We start from the raw sequence: 25,553 nt of genomic DNA, 5'->3' as shown, positions 1-25,553 counted from the left end.
AAAAAATACAACCATAAAAAAGGTAATAAGATTACATTCTCACACTTCATGGCTAGTAAGGTGCATTAGGCTGCTCAGATATTCATAACTTACTGTGACATTTCGCGAGATTACATTTTGCTGTGCATGGCCATTACTGCAGCTCTGATAATAACTAGCCAGTGTATGGACCCGGATTATGGGATCCCTGTCTTTGGCAGCAAATTTGTGTCTTGAAGGTTGATCAGCTTCAAATTGCCATTAGAAAGGGTTAATATGACATACTGTAGAGGTGTGCACTTATGTGCATCTGTAATATGTTTGCATATTAACAATATATCAAATTCACTACAAATTGCATGTAACTGTTCCCCATATTTTCTTAAAGTAATTTCATAAAACACTTAAATGAGGGAGATTTAAACCCAGTGTCTGGTCTTTGGAAGGTACTACTACTAATGGTTAGTGAATTATTTGTGTTTTGCAGATTAGATAGGAAAACTAATTTGTCAACTTCTTGGATGGGTGGTTACTGACAATGGTACATGTAGCCAAAAGTGAAGGATGGGTGGCAGAGAATTGAGGTGAAGGTGAGGTCACTTTAGTTAACAACCAGACGTATGGCCTATAAGGTTATGGCATGGTAGTTGATGGTCAGTTAGAACAAAATACATTAACTCTTAGAAATGAAAATTTAAAAGGTGGGGAATCTTGGATATTTTCCTAATAACTTTACATTGAACTTGGCATTAGCATAAAAGTTGAATAATTCTAGCAGCTCTTCATAAGTACAAGTTTGTATGTTTTCTATGTTAATAGCTGATTTCAATGTATTGGCAGAGTTTTCTTTCTAATTTGAGCCTTCCTGCCTTCTAAGTGTTTGACTGCTACTGATAACTACACTGAACTGCAAAGGCTGGTATTCTAGCCAGAAATCTTGTGGTTTTTTGGTTATCGCTTGTGGCAGATGATATATCAGGCAGGAAGTTGCTCTCTGATCCTGGCATTGTGATAGGAGATAGGGAACTTGCTTCCCTTAGATTTACAGTGAACCCACCTAGGATTTGATAGATTAAAAATAACCTTAAATTGCAACTGAAAGCACTCATATGATGTGTGTCCAGTGTGCAACTCTCCTGGGAAACTGCACCAGCCAGCATTAGAACACACTGAGTTAAACAAGCCTAGGAAGATATTCTGTTTCCATTTACTTGCAAACTGTTCACCATCACCACAAAAACAGATATAGGTTAAGTCCAGACAACATCCAAGGGTTGAATATGGGTTGAGTGTCGGTTGTCATTGTTGGTTGTTGTTCAAACATGGTTATGATGTTGCCTGAACTCAACCAAGGTAACAAACCATACTGAACAACCCACAGCCCAGCAAACCATGGTCTCTCTTCATGGGTTGTTTGGCATTAACAAACTCTGCTTTGCTAATGTGACTGGATTCAGACATCATGATAACCCACATGTCAGCGACAACTCACATCAAACCTATACTCAGCCTGTGAGTGTGGGTTATCATGTTGTACGTGAGCTGTTAACTGTCCCATTCTTCCTTCCTTCATTGCAGTAAGAGTGAAAAAGAAAAGATAAATTAAGGGTTTTTTAGGAAAACCATTCCATTATATATTCTCTTAAGGATTTTGATGCACTAACTGTAGGTTTCTTGAGTACTCTAAGCTTGTTGTTGACTTATGTTAAGAATGCTGAACAGCATGCTTCACAACTTATGTATTCATCTTCAAAGATGACTGTTTGAATGAATTCTATAACAGCATAAATATATTTTGATGAAAAATCCATCTGATAAGATTTTGCTTCCACTAATCCCTTGTACCAAGTGAGTGTCATTTATTGAATGTAATACAGTTTTCATGTGAAAAAAACTAGCTTGCAGGTGGCATTTTTCGCTTGGGACTGAAGTTCAATTCATGCCTATCAGTTTAATAGCCAGTAAAATCCGTATTACTGGCTTTTACTAGGACACTGTGTTTAATTTTTTCTTTCTTTCTTACATTGTGCATTGTTAAACTGTCCCAAGATTTCAGTAATGGGATGGTGTACAAACGTTTTAAAATAAATAAATTAATATCGAAGAACATGGGTGCAAGGGCAAGCACACACTGGGGACAGTAGGATTGACAGCGGAAACAACAGTAAGGGATACATGCATAGAAGGCTGAGCTGTAGTCATAGTTCTTAGTCATTCTTGTACAGTTCTACATAGAGGTTTTGTACCTATGCAGAGTTCCTTTATGGGAACCCCAATGTGTTTTCCTAATTACACATGCAGGGGGCATGACTCCTAGCTTCCTACTCCGTTCTCGCCTGACTGCCACAGTTCTTCAAGGAACCTTGCTGTGGATAAAATACAAATGTGCTATTTTGGGGTTGTTCTGCTTCTGTTTTCTCACTCTTTTTTGTGGTTGGCAGTTAGTTGCTTTTCACAAATTAGGCTTTTGCTTTTGACCTCTTGGCCCTAAAGCTTATAAACTTCTTTTCTCTGCAAGTGCTTTCCTTGCAGAAGAAAGTTACCTCATTATATCTGTTTTATCCCTGTATCATATCTTTTGGACCTTGTGGAGGTGCTGCTTTTCCTCCCTTAATAGTAACATTTAATTTCATTTTTTTATATTGTCTAATAGTCAGAGCGCTGTAGTTTTACATCATGATAAAACATGATATAAAACCTGTAACATGCAAAGATTTTTAAAAGTTTAAAGACAAGTTAAAAACAATTGATAATATAAATTGAAGGCCAGATTTAAAAACACACACTCTAAAATGCTTATCATGTGCTGTTGAACAGAAGAAAGTCTTAGACTGATTCCTAAAGATGACAGTGTTGGTGTTAGAGATGCCTCACTTGGGACAGTATTCCTTAGCTGGGGATTCACCACCAAAATGGACCTCTCTCTTATTGCCATCTTCCAAACCTCCTTTGGAGGAAGACTGCAATGCATGGATATGTTCATATCAGGAGAGATGGTCTGTCAAATATTGTGGTCCTGAGCAACATAAAGCTTTATAGGTCAAGTCTGACACCACGAATTGGACTTGGAAGTGTACAGACAGCCGGTGAAATGGGTTGGAGGTTGCCAGAGCATAGACTACTGAAGCCTTTGTAGTGATAGCAGCACAGATGAGCTATGAGTAGCACCATTGTGCTTCTGAACTCAAGTGTTAATGATGTCCCCAGGAGAAATCCCAAGCTACAAACTATCCAGAACAGGATGTACACCATTCTTTCAGATGAATGACCCATTGACAGCATTTCAGTCTTGTCTGGATTGAGTTCAATTTATTAGCCTAAGTGCTCCATAAAATGTTTGTTTAACCTATATGTGCAAGACACTATCTCACCACCCACCTCTTCTTGGTGTCTGTTCTTGCACAGCTAACATAGCTTTTCTGTGAGCTATGTTCTCTTCAGTTTCTATCCTGTTCTGTCCTCATTCTGCAGGCAGTAGATTCTGCTTTTAGAACAAGGGGGGCTGTGTATGCTTTGGTATGCCCACCATTCCTCTTCCTGAAAAGGGATAAAGTGATCCTGAGGCTGGATATTCCCTTTCTTCTCAAAATGGTGTGTCTATTCCACCTGAAACGTCCTATTTTCTTCCCCCATTCCCCTAGAGCAGTGATTGCCAAAGTGGGCAGTACTGCTTCCTTGGGGGCAGTGGAAGGATCCAGGAGGGCGGTGATTGGTTGTTTTAAATTTGCAGGTTAGCAATAGACCTAAAACAAAGAAAGAGGCCTGGGAACTTTAGAGTTGTCACCCTGGAGTAAAGGGGGTGGCAGCCGGAAAAAAATTGGGGACCACTGCCCTAGAGCCTGCCTACATACCATCAATGCTTGTTGGGCTCATGCAGTCTATCTGAAGTGGGGACCTTTCAGGTTTTTTCTCTGCTGTGAGAAAAGGTGCAGAAGGTATAATCAGTCTCTCCTCAGTGCTTACCATGGTGGACTTTAGTCTGCTGCCTGTGTGTACTTCTTATTTTCCCATTATGTTAAAACTACATTTTTATTTTAGTTGGGCTTTTATCATAGATATAAGGCTGTGCCTTTGTTGTTGGACCGTCCCAAGACTTTTATGTATAGGATGCGGTGCAAAAGTTTAAAATAAATACATAATAAAACACTGTACATGGTCAAGCTCCCAGTCCCACAGTGATCATTAGCTCATTTCATTAGAGCTGTCACAGCCTCTGCAATATTTGTTTACCACTATCGACTAGCCATCCAGTGCTTCCTTGGGAAAGCCATGCTCAGCAAATTGGCTTCTGAATGTCTGCCCTGCCTCCATTAAGCCTGCTAATCTAGCCATATCCAGGACTTGCCAAACGAAAAGAAAGACAAGTTGCTTGTAAGTGTCAGTACAGATGACCAGATGTTTGAGTGGTCATCTGTGCAGTTATAGTACACATCTTCATCCCCTGCTAAAGGTGCTTTTATGCCTATATTTCCACTTAGCCTCTCTTTTCATAGCTGCTCTGGGGAACTAAGCTTCTTGAGAACATGCTATCTGAGCATGTATTGGGTAAGTGTGTAAGGGCAAGGTTCTTGTCTGGCTAGAGTATAGTTATAGGATATAAGTCAAGCTATAATAGTCTCTGGAATGCAATTCTGTGGGCACAGAACCCAAATGCATAGATGACCACTCCAAGGATTACAGTTACAAGAAGTCTGCCTTTCTCAGTCAAGAGCAACATACAGGAGGAGCGCTTTCCTTCAGCTTCGGCTAATCCATCAGCTGCGTCCCTACCTGGAGGAAGATTGCCTAGCAACAGTGACACATGCATTGGTTACTTCCTGGTTGGATTTCTGTAACGCGCTTTACATGGGGCTTCCCTTGAAGACAGTCCAGATACTTCAGATGGTGCAGAACAGAGCTGCCAGGATGCTGACAGGGACTGGGCGTTATTCTCATATAACCCTAGTCCTCTGTCAGCGCCACTGGCTTCCCATTGAAGTCCGGACTCAATTCAAGGTGCTGGTTATTACCTGTAAAGCCCTAAATGGCTTGGGACCTGGATACCTAAAGGAATGCCTTCTTCCCTATTTGCCCTCTCACCCCTTGAGATCGGCAGCAGAAGCCCTCTTCCAGGAACCCTCTGTGAAAGATATTAGGAGACAGAGTACCCGGAGGAGGGCTTTCTCTGTGGTGGCGCCCCATCTATGGAATGTGCTCTCCAGAGAGGTCCGCCTGGTGCCGTCATTATGTTTTTCAGTGCCAAGTTAAGACCTTTTTATTACATCAATAATTTAATAAGTTTTAATATGGTATTTTTAATATATTTTAACTGCAGCCAGAGTGGGTCAATTTGTTTATGTTGTTGACACTTTGTTATAATTTATTTATATTGATATTTGTATTTTATTATGTAAGCCGTCCTGAGGCTTTTGCAATAGAACGGCATATAAATATCACAAACAAACACAGTGCAACTCTGCATGTTTACTTGTTTGTCGGGTTAAGTGTGCTCTCAGGTAAATGTGCATAGGATTAGGCTTTGTCATGTTTTAGGCTCATTGAAATCAGCTGGACAAGTTAAATTCTGGATAGTTTTTCCTCTCATTTCAGTGGGACATTGTTCCGATCATTCTTCTTTGGATTGGGAGCATAGTGTCCAGGACTGACTGCAATTTTTAAATGCACTTAATTGGGAGTAAATCCTACTGAACATAGCATGGCCTAGTTTGAGTATGTATGCATAGGAGTGTACAGTGAGCATCTATCATAGATTAGCAATGGTTTTAAACTCTGAAAATAGGTACAGAAGAAAGCTAACATATATACTGCAGAATCCTAGAAAAACAAGTGAAATCACAACCTTTTTCTTATTTCAGTATGGACTTCTTATATACATTCATTCCAGATGGTAGATTGTTAATGTGAAATGTACTATTCAGGAAGTGATTCTACATGCACTTACCTGGGCGTAAGTTCCATTAAACTCAGTAGGACTTACTTCCAAGTATGCATGAATGGAGCTGTTTTGCCACTTACTTAGTTAATTAATTGTCCGGTCTAATCAAAATTTTCTAGTTGTGTCCACTCATATATTTGGCATGTAGCCTCAAAGAAGAAATGCCCCTATTGAGTATTGTAAATTTTAAATAGACAATTCTTGAAGAGAGAAAAAAATACTAATATTCATTCTTTTTAAATTGAAGCTTGTAGGAGGTCACTTTGATCTGGAAATGAATTTTATTATACAAGAAGGAGAGAGTATTACTTGCATGGTGGACTTGTTGGATAAGTGTGATGTCACATGCCAGGCTGAGGTATGGAGTATGTTTACAGCCATCCTGAAGAAAAGTATACGGAATCTCCAGATTTGCACAGAAGGGGGTCTCATTGAGCATGTACTTCAGAGGATTGATAAGACTGACAATATGATTGCAGGTATGGCTCCTTAAGTGGCCCTTGAATTGGAAGTCACGCTGGTAGCACTTAATTGAAAAACCTTTTTCATTATCTTTTTTATTGGTAAAATAAAATATAGAAGGGCATTAATACAAGTCTAATAACTCACTTTCCTTAGATCTCCTAGTCGATATGCTGGGTGTATTAGCAAGCTACAGTGTGACAGTCCGGGAATTAAAGTTGTACTTTAGCAAACTTCAAGGAGACAAAGGAAAATGGGTAAGTAGAACTCTGCCTTAGCAATCATGGCTTTTTATTTCATTGAAAGAGGTTTCATTGCATTTTGCAATGGTTGATTCCCAAGACATTAGTAATGGGATAGTCTATAAAATAAATAAATAGTTAATATATTTTTATCTAGAAACTATATGGAAAATTTAACCAGGTAGTAATATGCCAACTTTGTGGATGTCTGTAGACAAAGCTAATCTTTGTCACTATCTCAGAGCTTGCACTGTGTTAAGCCTGAGTCACGCAGATATAACAATAATAAGATATATATGATGACTGATGGATGCTTAACAGTATTATTGTAATGTGTAAATCTGTAAACTGCTAGAACCCTCAGATGGATAATTATGTTCAATCACTTTTCACTTGCTTTTGTATTAAAATACTGAATTAATTTGAGCAATAATTCTCTCAATAGCCACCACACGCTGGGAAGTTGTTGTCTGTATTAAAACATATGCCTCAGAAGTATGGACCTGATGCCTTCTTCAATTTTCCAGGAAAAAGTGCTGCAGTAAGTGGCTTTCTTCCTTTTGTAGTTTTCTCATTATTCTTTTTTTATTTTATTTATATCTATTGACAGTTTAATTTTTGACCCTTTATTCCACAAACAAATATAGTAGGTTAGAGAAAAAAGTACTGCAAACGTTTTTCCCTGTACCCAGTTCCAAAACTGAAACCACTGCTCATGTTCAAGGAATAGTAAATTTAAAATGCTTTTGATGAATGCTTTCCTAATTATGTAAAAACAGCTAATGATTTGTTAATACCAAACCACTGATGTACAAAATAAGTAGTGCAGCGGGGATGGGAACTCTTTGATCCCTTGGGGACCATGTGAGCTGATGAATGGCATGTTCGACTCAGCTATCCACATGAACTTTGTATGTGACGGCTGTGTGCCAGGATGACTTTCCCCAGGAGCCATCTATTTGATTTAAACTGTTCCTGGACAGACAGACAAACAGGTTTTTGGCAAGTTGTTAGGAACACAGTCACACTGGGAAAGAAGGCAGGGGTGGCAGCAGTGTATTTCAAGGGCTGTGACTTGTCCATATGTGTAGCAAGTGCTACAGTGCATTAACTGAGCCAGACTCAGAATGTACTACAAACTACCAGTAAACCTTGTTTGGAAAACACTGAATGCACAGGAAACTTGAATGTAATGTTCCAGCCATAGGTGAAAATATATGATTGGACATTAAGATTTTGTATTTGCTAAGTAAAATGAGCTGCCTGTTATAAAGTATTTACAACAATAAGCTGATTTGCCTGCTTTGATGAGTAGGGTTGGGTTTGGTGCATGTTCTTTTGGACCTGATTCCACTGTCCTAGGATTTTTTTTACTTCAAAATGAGATTATTGTACTATATTAACTCCTGTGTGTCTGCTCATTTTGCTTCCTCCTTATCATTCTTAAGAGCAGGGAAATCTTAAAGTAACTCTGATTTGGTTAGAAATATTTTTCTGGAAAAAAACAAGAAACCCCAAAATAAACTGGGCAATTTCCACAATTTCTAGAAGAAATTGCCCTATAACTCCATACTAACTATTATTAAAAATAAGTGTTTATCTTTCTCAGCAATACAGGGAATGATTCCTATGGTCAGTTACGGTGGTTCTTCACATCTGTTCACTTTTGATGCGTATAGGCACACCCTTAATTAAGAGCTTATTTTGTTTTTGTTTTTAAACATCTTTTGGAATTATTGAACCCCCCCCCCCAATATATTTACTGTATTTATACTATCCTGCATTACTATTTCATGGCTTTTTAAATACTAGCAAAAGTAATAGTTCCTCTATTGAAACATTGATACAAAAATAAAAACAAATATTTTCTTTAGTAATATAAAAGACAAATTTTATCCATTGGGTTTTATGAACTTTTATCTGGGTATTAAAAATCAATAAATTGAAATAAATAATAAGGCAAAATGTTACAATATTGAAATTCAGTCTTTGATAGATACATAAAATATCAGAAAATGAATCTTACTAAGATAAAAGTTACATTAATCAATAATGTTAGTTAAAATGTATTGCAGTCATATATGCTTCATGGAATCCATTATCACCATACAAGATCATCTCTAGAAGGATTTATGGGATGTCTTCAGGGAGGGATAGCTACAGACTTTAGTAAGATCACAAGGAGCCTGTTGGCATTCATATTCTTTGAAGTTTTTGTTCATTTGTATTGATCTTCTGGGCAGCATCTCTGACCATACAAATTACAAAACAGTTGCAATCAATTCTGGATTTTTTTAAATGTGAAAGAAGTGTCAATAAGAGGAAAAAAATCTTTGTCCTATGGTTCATATGCAAACAGACACAATTTATTATCAATTCTACTCTATCTTGATGGTGTAAATCCTTTGTAATGCATGTTATTTGATTAACTTGCTTTTTCTAGGCAATTGCCTTACCTCCTATAGCCAAGTGGCCCTACCAGAATGGCTTTACTTTTCATACTTGGTTAAGAATGGACCCTGTAAATAATATCAATGTAGACAAAGACAAGCCTTACTTATATTGGTATGTATGTATAATTTATTTCTTGTGGACTTGCTTTCATCTTTGTATTTCACCACAAAATGCAAATAAATTGTGACCCTAACCATTTTAAATACATTGCTACAGTTTTCGAACAAGCAAAGGACTTGGTTATTCTGCTCATTTTGTTGGAGGCTGTTTGGTTGTTACCTCAATTAAATCAAAAGGAAAAGGCTTCCAGCACTGTGTGAAGTTTGATTTCAAGCCACAAAAGGTAAATTCAAGGGAGTTGTCCTGGCAAATATCCCAGGAAGTAAAATGCATGCTAATATTGTAGTTGTAGCCTCTTTCCCATAGGTCTTTCTGATAATGGGTCTAGTAGCAGGCTGGTATTGTCATTATCTTTGCACTCTGGCCCTTTTTAAAGGAAAACATTCTAGCATATGATGTATGTTAAAACAAAGGAAAACATTTAGTATGTCCAATAAAAATAAACCTATTGCTTACGAGTAATTATGTACTTTCTAGTTTTCATGTCATTTTTCCCCTTATCATCTTACATTTTCTTAAGGTGATTTTACTAGGTTTTTAAAGTTGTGTTTTAGTTCAGAGGGATATGCAGCTGTATTTCTCAGTCGATGAAATTAGATATTTGGTGTGTTAGGGGAAACTCCACGTTTCAAGGAACATTTCTTATAGTAAATGCTAACAGTCATCACGACACAGCCTAGATACGTGGGTGAAAATATTCAGGATTAGCGTGCTTACCCCTTCCCCTGCCCAAATCAGGTTTGCTTGGATATATTAGTTTGATTTATCAGGTTTGTTAAGATACATTAGTTTGATTTATTGTCATTAAATTTCAACAGTTTTGGTGGCAGTATTTCTGTTCATTTTAAGTGTCACGCTGTTTTCAACATGCTGACCTCACCGTCATTTAAATTTAAACTAACATCTACATTTCTTATGTAGTGGTACATGGTTACTATAGTGCACATCTATAACCGGTGGAAGAACAGTGAGCTTAGATGCTATGTGAATGGAGAACTGGCATCTTATGGAGAGATAACATGGTTTGTCAATACGAGTGATGTAAGTTGGTTCAAAATTCTGTCTGTATTCTCATTGCTCCTTTCTCTCTTGTTGCTTATACTGAGGGGGACAAGGTGAAGTAAAATGTGTGTGGGAATTAAAAAAAATCTTTTAGTGGTCCCTTAACTTTTCAGACTATGGAAACAACTGAAGAGCAACTATTGTTTAAAGTGATATTAACCTGCCTTAAAGGGTCAGGAGTACAAAAGCTAATTTAGCAGCCTAATAAGCTACCTTTCCATGGCCATAGTGACTAAAATAAAATAGTGCACTTAAGTAAATATGTATCGAAGAGGATAGGGAGTGGCAAGTAGCTAGTCCATGGCTGTGCCCTTAAGACATCTGGAGCAGAGAAACTGGTTATGTTATGTTAAGAAATTGCTCCAGTGTCATTTTCCATTTTAAAATAACACATTGGTAGCTGCCTTATACCTTTTGGACAGGATTTTGGTTTAACTATCCCAATGTTGGTGCCTTCAGCTGGCAGCAGCTCTCCAAGGCCTCTTTTTTCCTTTCTTGTCCAACCCTGCTTTCTGAAGTGGGACCATTTTCACATCTGAGTTAAAAAAAGAAAAAACAGCATTGGCTTCCTGTTAACTACCATGTCATGCTCAATGTTATGTTCATGACATACAAAGTCCTAAACAAGTTAAGACCAGGCTATCCAGCAGACTATTTTCTCTTATATACGCACAAGCAACCTTTCAGATTGCCAGTGGATGCTTTCCTGTTTATTCCAAAATTGCAGGAATGTTGCAGTGTAATACCTTGATGGCCAGCCTTCTCTGTAGCGACATCTACCTTGTGGAGAAAACATTCTCATGTAGCTCAGGAGGCAGAAGATGTGGTAGCTTTCAAATGCCTTCTGAAAACACACTGGCTCTTCTAAGCTTTCCCCAGCTTGTAATGAAATCAACCATGGCACTCTATTTTACTGTTGCTTTAATGCTGTATGTTGTTGTTGTTGTTGTTGTTATTAGAATTGTTTTAAAATTGTTTTTCAGATGTGCATTTAATATTAATGTGTTAAATGTAAACTTCTTTGCAGTGTTTAATACTTAGAGGGATGCACATATTATAAATCAAATAGAATAAATAAAAATATGCCCTCCTAGTAATGAATAGACTATCCCTATCTTAGTGTAACAATAAATAAAAAGTAGAATTTTGTGTTTCCTTACTCCAAAAGTATACAGATATCAGATGTGTATGTGGAGAGTGCTGGGGTACTTTTATATTTATTATGAAAGAGTTTTCCATATGCACAGATTATGGAATCTTGTCTTGTCTTAAAGTTACTGGGTACTTACCCTGCTACAGAGTGTTTGTGTGCATGTACCAAAGCTCTATATTAGATTTGCTTACACTGAACCATTTTTGTGATCACTTAAATACTTTGTTTGCTTTCCTAGACTTTTGACAAATGTTTCCTGGGCTCCTCAGAAACAGCAGATGCCAATCGAGTGTTTTGTGGCCAGATGACAGCAGTTTATCTTTTCAGTGAGGCCCTCAACGCTGCTCAGATTTTTGCTATTTATCAACTTGGTCTGGGATACAAGGTATGTATAGTCTTAGCAGCATATAAAAGTATCTTATTTCCATAGAGTTGACAAACTTAAAAATTGTAGCAATTTCCTTTCATATTGATTATAACACTTATGAAAGCTATATATAGATTTCTTTTGTTCAAACTGTGCAGAATGTATTAATTGCAAATGGAGATGAAATACTTATAAAATCGGTACAGAAATTGTGCTTGGAAAATATTTGATTTTTTTGAAATGCAAAAAGCAAGAAATAACTATATAATACTGATTCAGCCAGCCACTTGACTGAATATTTTCAGTAAATAAAAACATGTGAGAAAGAAGAGAATAAAAATGGCAGCAATTATTTATTAATTCTTTGTGTAATTATATCATGCTGGAAATAGTAGACACATGTATCTCATGTTGGATATGGTTTCCAAGGATTGTTTTCTTATTCTGTTATAACTTCTTATACACAGCTTCATTTCTATAATTTATTTACCCCAAAGAATCAGATCCTGTGCTGTGCACAATTTAAGAAGCATTTTTATGTGGAACAGCATAGCTTTACAAGAAAAAGCCATAAAAAACTGCAAGAGGCAATTGAAAGCTTCCATTTTAGAATAACCACAGATCAGTGTGCTTTTTGAACTCTAAACTCTGTTTAATCTTAACTATGAGTGTTCTAAACAGGCCAGCTTTATAACCCACCTTTTAAAGTTGCCTGGCTTCAACAACCATAATGAAGAGTAACCATGGTTTGTCAGGTTCAAATGACATGACACATTCGAGTATGATGTTTAATCTCAATGTGACAATTTCTAACTCTTCTTTTCAGCTGTGTTGGAGTGGGGGAGTGCAGGAGCACAAAGCTTCTAGTAGTATATCCCTGGAATACTAACCTATGGGTTAGCTGTGAGAGTTCAAACAGCTGTTGCAAATACAAGCACATGTGTCTTACTCTAGAGCACGGGTCTCAAACTCGTGGCCCGCGGGCCAATTGCTGGGACGGGCGGGGCACGGGAGAGGGGCCCTGCAGCCTTCAAAGCGCTGGCGGCACCCGGGCTGGCTGCGGGATGAGTGGCCCACCACCACCGCGGTGGTGGAATACTTGATGCGGCCCAGCCTCACCCAGACTCTACTTCCAGCGGCCCCCAGGTAAGTTGAGTTTGAGACCCCTGCTCTAGAGCAATGATAGCAAACCTTTTACAGACCGAGTGCCCAAATTGCAACTCAGAACCCACTTATTTATCACAAAGTGCCAACACTGCAATAAAACCTGAATTTGCTGACCCACCAGCACAAGGGGGCAGTGTTCCACTGACCACCAGCTTTTGGCTGGCCCTGAAAAAGGCATCTGAGTGTATTTCCTACCTGAGTGTATTTCTTACCTTTCACTAAAATCACAACAGTTCATTGCAGACTTGAACTGGTGACCTTTCGATCAACCTGCCCAGCAGCACAGCAGTTTTAACCACTGCACCACCTGCATCCCACTAAAATCACAGTCCATGCAAATCCCTGGAAGCTCACTGACCGGCCATGTGAATGCTCGGGGAGTTGCAGCTAATGATGTGTCATAGGTTCGCCATCACTGCTCTAGAGTGTGGCAATCAGACCATCCTGCCAAAGGGTATTTCCTTCTTCTGTGAAAGAATGATGACAATGTATCAAAAATTATACTTTAAATAAGTAAACACAATTTAAATCCTATGTCTAAAAGCATCTCTTTGCACCCCTAATGGGCAATTGGCCCAGCAATGAGCATCAGCATTTTGAAATATTTGGCTGCATGTGAAAATGTTCTTCTTAATTGTGTTCTAACTGAACATTTCTTTGAAAAAATGTGCTTCCATTTTAGGGAACTTTTAAATTCAAGGGAGAAAGTGATCTCTTCCTCGCTGACCATCACAAACTGCTACTGTATGATGGGAAACTTTCTAATGCTATTGCCTTTACATACAATCCAAGGGCTACAGATGCTCAGCTCTGTCTAGAATCATCACCCAAGGAAAATGCTTCAATCTTTGTTCATTCACCACATGCTCTCATGCTACAGGTATTTTGGCATGCCTGTTTTCAAGCTCAAGGCAATTGGGATTTCTTTTGCTTTCTTTCCCTTGGATACTGTGGTGTTCTGCTTTGTCTGTAAGTCTTTTAAAAGACTGAGGCCCCATCTGTTTTATTCAGATTTAAGGTATGCTCCATACTGCAATGTTTTGTTGAGTGTAGTTACACATTCTCTGGCTTTTCTTTCTCTTTTAAAGCTAAACAGTCCAAGTGCTTTTAAAGCCTGATAGATTTTTTCATTCCTACAATTATTTTAACTGCCCTTACTTGAAGTTTCTTGTAATCTCACATGTTCAAGTGACCTCATGTTCTGTGTCATGTCAACAAGTATCAGTATAATGCATAGAGATCCCATTGAAACATTCAGGGTGTATTATAAATGAAAGCAGTATCCATGCATAATTTGTTCAAACTTGGCATTAACAGGATGTAAAAGCAGTCGTAACCCATTCTATCCAAAGTGCAATGCATTCAATTGGAGGAGTACAGGTTCTTTTCCCCCTGTTTGCACAGCTGGATTATAGGCAGCATTCTCTGGATCAACCTGACACAACTGTTTGGTAAGAGATTTTTATCCTCTTTGCCATATACCCAGTATATTTTTTGCATGTCTTAATGGTAAGGAAATTAGTAATCTCCAATACCTAAAGCTTTCTTATGTGTGTTTGTTCAATAGGACTAAACAGCAACTGTGAACAGCCTAAGTTGGGAAATGTTTCTCCAGATAAATATAGTAAGCTGGAGATAAAATGTGTCCTAAATGATGGACTTGCACATCTAAATAGAGCCAAGGTGAAGATGTCGTGAGAGCCAGTTTAGCTTTATGGGGGGAAAATTATCACCAAATAATGCAATTATATTGCAGCATTGGGAACATTATTTATACTTTCAAGGTTAGATCATGTTAAATCTCTTGTGCAGAGAAGACCTTGAGATGAAGTCAAGATTATTGGCACCGGGTCTTCTATACAAATGTATACATCATTCAGTAGCAATGTAATTTATGGAGGGGGGATATGGGAAATCTCTTTCTCAGGGATGAATTCCTTCCTGTCAAAGTGTGTGTGAGGTTATTTTTTACAGAGCTGCTGGTTCTAATGAAGGAGAGTTTATCTTCCTGGGCAAGTGCTTGATCATTGAAAGATGTCTTGTATATCCAAACTACTTCAACTTGCACTGTGGAACTGTCAGAAACAAAGACTAGATGTTTTCACACAACTAATGATGATGTTCTATAGTAAAGGATATAAAATTGACTTTGTTAACGTGTGTTTTAATGCAGAAGCATTTTAAACAATTCCTACTTCTAGCTATTTTAGAGAAAACATTTTACGGAAATGTTGGGAAGTTGGAGTGAATCAAAATTTCTTTAAATAACACAAATCCTATGTCCTGGTCTTCCATCTGTATTGCTCTTGGCAATTTAAGACTTCTATTTCTGATTCTATACTTCTGCTGTACCATTTGAACTAAGATATGCTGTTTTCCAAAAGCTCAAAATATCAGTACAAATGTGATACTCTGTTCAGATATTATAGACCAAGGAGGTAGTGGAAGTATAAGGAATTTGTGCTTCTGTGTTTTCCATGTTTTGTGTACTTTTTAGCTGACCTTTAATGGAATGTTAATGAGAGCAGAAGGAATGATATATCCATAGTTAGGGATATATCAGTTGAACAAATGTATGAGCTTATTCTGTTCTTGTTTTTATGTTATTTAGACTTTGTCATATCACCTAGAGAGACACTTGTTTATCATATGGTATAAAAATGAACCCAAAGGTACCCTTCCATAAGGATATATCTTCTGCTCATGGAATGGCTGCTTGTTTGTTTTCTTAAACTATTTTAAAACTGCCTTTCAGCCTTATAGATATCAGGGTACTGCATGTAAGTCTGACCAAAAGTACCATAAAAATACAATGATCTGGTAAAACACAATAAAACGGCTATCACTGGAATAAGAGAAGGCAAATACAAGACAAACCCCCCAAACTGATCATGTTGATTAATTAAAATGCCTGATCAAACAAAAGGGGGTTTGAGTTGATTCCAGAATAATTGCACTGTTGCCACTGGTTTGAACCCCCATAGGGGGGACGTTCCACAATTGGGGGTGACCACATAGAAGATCCTTTCCCTTGTCATCACATAATGTGCCTGAAATACTTGGAGAATAGCCAAACTTTCAAATTAGGTGAAGACGGCTGGATAAAAGGAATTAGCTTAATTATCCTTTTAGAGGTTACTCTTGTGCAATCATTTGCACAAGGTAGTGTGATGTTTTACTAGATTCTATATCTCTTCCTAGTTGCAAAATAAAAACTAGTGGATGAGTGAGATAGAACCTCATTGCAGAGCAGGTTTGCAATGGGAACTTTGTACATACTGGCCTTTGCATCTTGCTTTGTAAGACGGAACATTTCCAGAACATGAATCACCTTCTGTCTGTGACAACACACTGTATGTTTAAATGTACCTTATCTATACATCAAAAACTATATCATGCACCATTATTTGCATATTGTGATGGTGTTCACTGTGTGAAGTCTTCCACAGCAGTGTTCATGGATGTATACCTAATTTCTGCTGATTTTGGGAAGGGGGTCCAAACAATCATCATGGGGTAATTGTGGTTACCTGGACAGAACTATAACAACATGTGCATATTCAGTAGTTTTATTGCAAGGATAAAAATGGAGCTACTTGATACTTTGTGGTGCTGAAAGGAGGAGAAGAATATATCAGAAATTTAACCAGAAAAAGTGCTGTGCTGCTTTTAAAACAGTAAATCCATCCTCCTTTAAAATGCTGTATTTTTTTTGTTTTTAAGTTCCATTCTACTGGCTTTCATAATGGAGTTGCTGAAGAACTCAATTGCTATGCAAGAACAAATGCTTTCCTGTAAGGGCTTCCTTGTAATAGGATACAGTCTTGAAAAGGTAAATGAAACTTGATGCTTGCTCCCTACCTTCTGTTTTGAGTATTACGTGTTTTATGTTTAGTTTAGTCCTGTTAACCATCTTCTACAGTTGAACCTATTCTCTCTCTGTTTCTGCAGTCTTCCAAAGCACATATTAACAGAGCTGTGCTAGAACTTTGCCTTGCCTTTGCTAAATATCTGAGCAATTTGCACCATGGTGTGCCCTTACTGAAGCAGCTGTGTGATAATATTCTTCTTAACCCTGCAATATGGATTCATACTCCAGCCAAGGTAAGACAGTTTCCATCTGTGTGGATTGGTGGATTGCTCAGAAGGACAACATAATTATATGCAGATATTTAAAATCAGGAACTCCTAGTTCTAGAGGCATATTTGGTTTATTTATTTATATGTGCATCCCACCTTTTTTGCTTTCAAGAAACTCAAGGCTGCTTACATTATTCTCTTTCTCCTCTCAACTTCTTCTCATAACAACAGCCTTGTGAGGTGGGTTGGGCTGAGATTCTGTGACTGGCTCAAGTCACCCAGTTAGCTTCATGGTGAGTGGGGGCTGGAACCCAGATCTCCTGAATCCCAGTCTCATGCTCTTTACTGTTACACCACACTGGCTCACACGTGAATTTGCTGATCTGCTTTGTCCTGTGCCTGAACATACCTCTGCATGTAAGATCACGGAGAAGCTTAAAAGGCTACACCAGATTATCCCAGCTCTCAAGCTAGGTACAAGTGCAGTGAAATCCTGAAATGTTTATTCAGACGCTCCATTCAATTCAAAGCGTCTTCCAAGTAAATACATATAAGATTGCTGTCCTGCGCTGTCTCTATGTCTGGTGCTTTATTTTCTCATGTGTATGACATTTTGGTTAACCTCTTCTTTTCTTAACCTCGTAATGTAGGTTCAGCTGATCCTGTACACATACCTGTCTTCTGAATTCATTGGCACAGCTAACATATACAATGCAATTCGACGAGTTGGGACAGTTCTACTGGTGATGCACACACTGAAGTATTATTACTGGGTAGTAAATCCACAAGATCGTAGTGGAATTGTCCCCAAAGGGTTAGGTATGTATAAACCTTCCTACTTTAATCAACTAAGTAATATTACAAACTGCTGCCATGTTTGTGTGTTTGTCTTTGTCATCAAAAATCACAAAAAATATTTTAAAATTCATTGTGGTAGAGGCAGGATATTTGAGACATGAGTTTAATCTCTGTCCTCTTCAGAGTCTTGTTCTAATTCTGTTAGATAAGAGGTGTGAATATAGAAAAAAGATAGTGAAGAAGCTTGTGAAAGTGCTGAGATGAATAGATGTATTATGGCATAAGAGTTTCATAGAGCATAGTTGACTTGCGCCCATGAAAGCTTATGCCACTGTATATGGTAGTGTTTAAGATGCCACAAGATTCTTTGTTGTTGTTTTTATTGGCAACAAACTGACATGGCTATCCTATAGAAATGGTAAAGAAGCTGATGTCTTGGCCATTCTAACAAGCTTTGTGTACTTCAGTAGAGGGGCTGATACTGATACTCTGCTTACTTGTGGAACTGAGTTAGGAAGGTAGAAACAGGGAGAACTTCAGTAAGTACAGAAACATATCAATGCTTTTCAAGCACATATCTATAACTCCTCATCAGGGTGCCTCAGAATGCAGTAGAAGCGTACCTTCTATTTGTCAGGAATATTATGGAATTTAAAAAAAAACCCAGTAAATAAGTACAGTAAATTTGTAGGAGAGCTGTCTATTCTGTGGATTTGTGTTTTACATTTGTTTAAGATTATTTAATTGTTTATTATATTTCTAATCCATCAAATAGTTCAAAAGATTTTCTATGTAGCATGTTTTTCTTGAAGTGATTTTCTTAAAGAGTGGCAAGTTGCTCCAGTGTTTCCCCCACTTTTTCTAAAAGAAGCTACAGCTAGGAGAAGATCAGTATATTTGTGTCTTTTTTAAATTGTGAACAGAAACTTGCATATATGGACTAGGCCTTTTATACTTTTGTGTATACCAGGACTGGCCCTAAACAATAGCTTTTTGATATCTGTTTTACCAGGAGCAACCTTTCCAAGCTCCTCTATTTTGTAAAGAACACAGCAGTTTTTTATACGGCTGCCTGGGATCATAAAGATCTGGGAGTGAAATCTGTCAAGATGAGGTGCTTCCTTCATCAACCCTTTCATAACAGGAGGGGAAACCAGAGCATGCCAATGTGTATAGCATGTGTGGACTGCAAAGACTGCAGATTGGATCAGGAATGTGTGAGCTGCACTATATATGGCAGAGCTTTTCTTGATCCTTTGCTGTGCAACCCCCCCCCCCCCCCCCGCCCCGGTTGGGGCCTCCAGCGCTCTCACCCAAAGCCCACATCTAAGGGTTGAAGGAGCATTCTGGATGATGAAGGATAGGGCACCAGCAGGTGCAGCATTAATAAGAAAGTGCCAGAATCCAGGGAGGTTGCTTTATGCAAGAGAAGTGCTTTCTGCCAGCAAAAGATGCCTTTGAATCTAGCCTGGATACAAAATCTGCCTCCTTCCATAAGCGTATGCTGCTGCAACTTCAGTGTCAACAGCTTCTCTTTTTAGATTTGAAATATTAAACTCTGAAATTTTAGAATTTCTAGGCTTAGAATTTTTTTTTTCTTACTGTGAACTGATTTGGCTGCCTGTAAATAAAATCAATGACAAGAAGCAGTAGTGCCTTTTAAAAAATCAATGACTTTTTAGGTATTTTGTAACTCTTACGGCATTTCATAACATGCAGATATAAATTACAAATTTATAGAAATGCAGAATAGCGTATTTCAACTAGTTTATTTAGCGTCAGAGCTTACCTCCATGTGAAGGAAATGCACACAAATGTTTTTACAATGGAATTCACAGTGTGCATAGAGTTTGCATGATGTATGCATAAGAATAAGTATGAATATAGTCTATTTTCATGGTTCTTTCCTTGAAAAAATATATAGCAAGTTTACATATCAGATAAAGTATTTTTCATGTGGAGAGGAGACACAGGATGTGGCAAACCAACACATAAATTGAAACTGATTTGGATGAATTTTTTTTGGCATAGGATTGTTATGGCTTTAGTTAGTGTTTGAAACCTACACTTAAACAGAATGAATTATGCTTGAAACATTCTATGTAGCTGAGAATATAAACTAAATTCATCAATTCTTGTGTGTCTGTGGTGAGAGATTGAAAAGGGGCAGTTATTGTAATTGTATTATGAGAAACTCAAGTTGTATAATGTATGGTCTAAAATACCCCATCTCTTTCAAATTAAGATGGACCCCGACCTGATCAGAAAGAGATTCTTTCTCTACGAGCCTTTTTACTGATGTTTGTTAAGCAGTTGGTGATGAAGGTAAGGAGTGTGCTACCAATTGCGCATGGCGTGGGGAAAGTGGATAGGGAAACGGCCATCCATTGAAGCTAAACAGTAGGTGATTTAGGACAGACCAAGTGTTTCTTCAAGTATTGTGGAGATAATGCTAATTTGCTGTCATGAGGTGTGGAGATGGTCACCAACATGGCTTTAAAAGCACATTAGACAAACTCTTGGACAATAAGCCTACTAATGGCTACTAGTTATGCTTAGCAGGATGGCATGTCTTTTGACATCAACTGCTGTGGAATATTAGTGAAGGGTTTTATTGCTTCTATGCCTATATGTGATCTTCCCACAGGAATCAGGTTTATCTCTCTGAATAAGTGTGTCCTAGATCAAATCAAGATAGATTTTTCCCTGGAAAGAAAAATGACATGACATAACTTGAGGCTGTATTTTGGGCACATCATGGGAAGGCAAGACTCATTGGAGAAGGCCATAATGCCCGGTAAAGTTGAAGGCAGAAGAAGAGGACGACGAGGAGGAGGAGGGCCAAATATGAGGCAGATTGGTTCCATAAAGGAACCCACAGCCTTGAGTTTACAATTGCTGAGCAGGGTGTCAAGGGAAAGAAAGTTTGGAAGGCATTTATTCACAGAGTCAAGTGGGAGACAATTAAACATAACAACAAAAACAGAATTTAGAACTAGATAGACCTTTCTAATACAGCACAGCTGCTCTGAAGTTCATTATAACATTTCCTTCTACAGCATACAGCATGAAGATTAATTATCATCTACATCCATGCAGTGAGCCCTATGATGTAATACAACTAATATGAGCATGGTAGTTTGCTGTCCGTGGCAAAAAACAATTCATCCAAAAATCAATTCATCCTTCATGCACGTTCTTGTTTTTCCATCACTTTTTCCATCCCTTTCTATATCTTCTGGCTGAAGAAATGAAATTCCCCAGGTGTACATGTAGCCTCTTTTCAGTTTTTACCTTCAGCCTCATGAATACGAAGTGTAGTGCTAGTCTCAAAAGGGGTCAGTTTTTACCCCAGTGCTTCTGGAAAGGGAAATGTTACATATAAAAAACCCTGAGTTTGGTTGAAAACCGTCAGAAAGCTTGAATCTGCATAAGAATCTGTGTAAGAATGGCTTTTGAGTTTCAGCTAGTACAAGTACTTTAAGACTTGATATTTCCTGAAGCTATGCATAACAATAAAATATGTGTAACAATGCTTGGTCTATTACCTCTAATTTGCATAACAATAATTTGGCGTACAAAATTTAAAACAGCATAATAAATTCATTCCCTCAATGGATTTTAATTCTTTTTGCTATAGGCTTGACTTTCCAAAGAGGCTAAGATGACATGTATTTAAGCAGAATAAATAGACTTTTCCTTCAAGAAATATAAATGTACAGTCTGAATTGCCAGTATGCCTTGTGAACACTGTTGTGAAGAAGGGTTTTTATGTCTGTCTTCACCCTCAGGCAGTCAGAGATGACAGTGCCACTTTGGCTTAGCATTCAAGGTTTAGATGGTTTGTATAAGGAGAACCAATGGGTCTCCTTGCATAATGTGAAAAACTGGCTTTTTTCACCACCTTTTGTGTTATTCTTCAATATGTCACTTTTTGGCAGCTTGCAATGCTGGAGAGGGGAAGCAACATTAGAGCTGCTATTTTGTCCTGTTCTAATCGCTTTTTTAGGATTTCAAATATAGATAACTACAGTGGACTTTCTAACCAAAATACGTGTTAGAATATTCTAAAACAATGAATATTAGATTGGTCCTATCCTCCTTCAGAAGACTAACTTTATTTAGCAAAGAATCCTTTTGCAGCATGGAAGATCAGAGGTGATGCTGGAGCAACCTGGAATGGAGAAAAGGACGGGACTATAGCATTCTTGCCATCTGCATTATAAGCCGTTATAGCCTGCTAGGTTTGTGAGGATAAACTGTAGTTGTTGAGGAAAATATGCTCCTCACCTGTTAAAAGGAACATTAAAATTTTCTGTCTGTTCTTTTACTATGTGCATTTTCCAAATGGAAGGCAGAGTACGTTCTGATTATCTCAGAACAACCTTGATTATTTTTATATACTCCCCCCACCCCAGCCTGGATATTTTAGGAAGGTGTGTGTTCGTTTCTCTCCTTAGAATTTTGAAAAATTGGAATATGAGTATCCTGTCTCATCAGGCAGTTTTTCTTTTTCCCTTTAGCTAGAAATTCTACATTGTTGACTTGTGTTATCATTCCAATAATTCATTCCTGAAAAAGGACTGGATTGAAGTTTTGGACTAAGGTCTAAAGAAATATTATATGAGGCCTGCATGGATTCCCTGAAAGATACACAGCAATAGTGCATGTCTGAAAAAATTGAAGTTATACAGTACGTGAAAGCTGTTGATCTCTTAGGCATTGAATTTACTTCAAAGTGTACCATTTCTGTTCTGTATTGGTTTGCATGCTTTGTTTATAACATGTTGATTTTCTGTGTTAAGGATCATGGAGTTAAAGAAGATGAACTTCAGAGCATTCTCAACTATCTCCTTACCATTCATGAGGTAATCTAAATTTAGCAATTTGACTTCCCAGGACCTTTTGAATAAAATATCCCCTCCTGCCACAAGATGGCTCTGACGTGAGGAAAAAGAAGCATGAATTCATTCACTGAGCTGATACACAGGGTGGAGGAGAAGCAGATGGCAAAGCTGGGATTGTTTTATGTGGTTTAAGTGATCTTACACTCATTTTTCCTTTTACATAAATAATGCTTTTTAAATGCAAACTTAAAAATAAAGATGTTAATGAACTCAAAGCATGCTTGCAAACATAATTGAAAATAAATGTTGGTTACTACTAGGCGATCTACTTCTTCATATTTTAGCACCAGGCAAGTGCTTGATGCCAGATGTAACATCAAAGAGTTGGAAAATTGGGGCATAAATCTAACCAAATTAATTCCCTTTCAGGGTGCTTGAAATGGGTAGAATAAAAAAATCAATGGAATTTTGCTTGGAGAAGTATAGATTTCCCCTCCTGTTGGACTTTCACCTGTACTTGCTTTGAAAGTTAGGAGATTACACTTAAACAGAGCTGCATTCTTGAGATACAGGAGATTTCATCCTGGACTGCATCTGAAAGTCAAATTTGGACAATATACTTAGTGAAAATTAAATATGTAAATGCAGAGCTTTGATTTATCTTTATGCAAACTAAGCATCCAACAAAATATTTTGATTGTTTAGAGTACATTTTGATGCTTTTTTATTTCTTAAATTATTTCTGGGTTCTACTATAAAACTGTACTCTCTGTAACGGAGTTGCCTTTTACTTTTGTGGCCTTTCGCTAAATAGTTTCTTGCACTGTTACATTATGTTTTCATTTTATACAATATGCAATGCATCAGCTTCAAAACTGCTGCATGTACAAAACATTGGAAGAAACCTTAAACAGAGCCCCCTTGCAAATTCAGGATTGAAGCCTGATATTGCTTGCCTGCACATAGTTTTACTGCTTGTTTCAGGATTAGGGTTATAGTCCGCAGTGGCAGTCTTGCACCCAGTTAATCATAGCTGACTCATTCACATAAGTTGAATTTATAGAAGCTGAACTACAGATGTTGTATAGAATTTTCAGACATAAGTTCAGCATCCCTCCACCTCTATCCATCAAATGTGGTGGGCCCTTAAGCTGATATGTAGTGGCTGGAATCCAAGGAGCTACTTAAGCATGCATAAGAGTTTGGGGTAGGATTTTTTTAAATGAACCTTTGAACAGCAGATATTTATGCCATAGGATACATTGCTCTGTGAAGTCCCTCCTGCTTATGAAATGATTTGCTCCATAGCGTGGGGAGGGCAAGGGTGCTTCTCCATGAGTTTCCTTGAGCAAATGGAGCTAGTTTCTTGGTTCTTTAGATGGCTTAGTTGCCTGTTGTTCATGCGGTTTTTTAAAAATCAGCCTGCTTGCAAAAATAAAATAAAATGAAGTATAAAATAAATGCTCTGTGCTGTGGCTAAGGGTAACTTTGTTGATGTTCTCAGCTCTTTTAGTAGTTCAAGGCTCAGGCTGTTGTTCAGGAAAGCAGTCCTGGCAGCAGGTATTTCTGGTGGTTGGTGCCCCCTGATTCCTTGTGTTTTCTTGATAATTTATTTTCTTCTTGAATCTGGAGGGCCATATTCTTGTCTTACCCCCCGGCATTGAGCATTCTTCTTGAGTCCACCTCCAGATACCCACTGGTTGACATGGTCCTTTGTGAAGAATAAGCTTATACATAACCAGCTCCCCTCTTCTCAATTATCTTCGTTATGATAAATAATGACAAGAGAAGAAAAATATGGAGATAATGTGTACAGTTGTCATCTGGAATGTGACTCTCTTTCTACTTCTCACAGGATGACAATTTAATGGATGTCCTACAACTACTTGTTGCTCTCATGTCAGAGCACCCAGGTTCTATGATCCCTGCCTTTGATCAGAGAAATGGAATACGGTAAGAGTTAAATTTCAGTCAGAGTAACTACAACCAAGTTAAATATCTTGTTAGTCACTTCAATTCTTGGATGCCTTTTCAAATACTGTTGGAAAATAATTTTGTTTGATTTATCCAGTTTTTCTTTTTGTACATTATTGTATGAAATATTTATGCAAATTGTGGTGCAAAAAAAAGCTTTTTGCTAACCACTGACAGCCTTTCTAGTGTGTTGCTTGCACACTTTGAAGGAAATGTCAAATGGTTGTCAAAACAGAGTGCAAAACAGCCTGTCAAATCAGAAATTGAGATCCCTGAAAACATAAAGGTTAAAAGAATAAAAGATCAAGAGCAAAAAGGACTCACATTTTATGGGGCAAATCTAGCCAATGACAGCCACTTGGGCACTTGTGGTTTTGTGTCGTTCTGGGGTGGCCTTAGTAAGCTTAGCAAGAGTTGCAAGTTTGTATTTTTTCCCCACTGCCAAGTAGCTTACTGCTATCACTTTCTGTTATCCCCAGTGCAGTCACTTGCCTGGGTTTGGATGATGTGGCAACCCATCATGGGTTAAACAACCCCAACAGTAAGGAAAAACTTTAAGTAAGTAAATGCTGTCAGGGTGACTTGTTGCCGACAAACACAGCATTTTGTGGGGAATGGTCTGGGCTCATGTGACACAATAGTACATCATACTTGTCACACAGAGTGGTTAGAGCCAATAATTTTAAATTGCAAGGTGGGAAAGATATTAAAATGCTAAGTCAACACCATGTTCTGTATGCTGCACACAGTTTCAGATGCTCAACACATGTGCTAGCTTCTGTCTGCAGAAGCTGAATAACTACCATGTGAAGCATACAGTACTCACATTGGCTCTAAAACTTCCTTATTTTGTCATTTCAACTAGAGAATATCTGGTAGATGGATGTTGATCTCAGTGCGTTAACAATCAATT

General features: G+C 37.9%; 1 protein-coding gene across 11 annotated transcripts in view; it reads left to right on the top strand.

Moving 5' to 3' along the window:
• The window catches only part of LRBA (LPS responsive beige-like anchor protein), a 435,651-nt gene that overhangs the window by 59,168 nt on the left and 350,930 nt on the right, over positions 1 to 25,553 (top strand). For all 11 annotated transcript variants that reach the window (XM_044430947.1, XM_044430950.1, XM_044430949.1 and 8 more), the window contains 15 exons: positions 6,162 to 6,393; positions 6,533 to 6,633; positions 7,064 to 7,159; positions 9,062 to 9,183; positions 9,289 to 9,415; positions 10,114 to 10,233; positions 11,646 to 11,792; positions 13,624 to 13,821; positions 14,259 to 14,392; positions 16,665 to 16,773; positions 16,893 to 17,045; positions 17,672 to 17,840; positions 20,065 to 20,144; positions 22,625 to 22,687; positions 24,522 to 24,619. In XM_044430947.1, the coding sequence (XP_044286882.1) occupies positions 6,162 to 6,393; positions 6,533 to 6,633; positions 7,064 to 7,159; positions 9,062 to 9,183; positions 9,289 to 9,415; positions 10,114 to 10,233; positions 11,646 to 11,792; positions 13,624 to 13,821; positions 14,259 to 14,392; positions 16,665 to 16,773; positions 16,893 to 17,045; positions 17,672 to 17,840; positions 20,065 to 20,144; positions 22,625 to 22,687; positions 24,522 to 24,619 (1,949 nt within the window). The remainder of the gene's footprint in view (positions 1 to 6,161; positions 6,394 to 6,532; positions 6,634 to 7,063; positions 7,160 to 9,061; positions 9,184 to 9,288; positions 9,416 to 10,113; positions 10,234 to 11,645; positions 11,793 to 13,623; positions 13,822 to 14,258; positions 14,393 to 16,664; positions 16,774 to 16,892; positions 17,046 to 17,671; positions 17,841 to 20,064; positions 20,145 to 22,624; positions 22,688 to 24,521; positions 24,620 to 25,553) is intronic.

This window comes from Varanus komodoensis, unplaced genomic scaffold, assembly GCF_004798865.1.
Source record: "Varanus komodoensis strain SLA01 unplaced genomic scaffold, ASM479886v1 scaffold21, whole genome shotgun sequence".
Classification (NCBI taxonomy): Eukaryota; Metazoa; Chordata; class Lepidosauria; order Squamata; family Varanidae; genus Varanus; species Varanus komodoensis.
The sequence above is the reverse complement of the archived record's forward strand: the minus strand, read 5'-3'. Positions and strand labels throughout refer to the sequence as shown.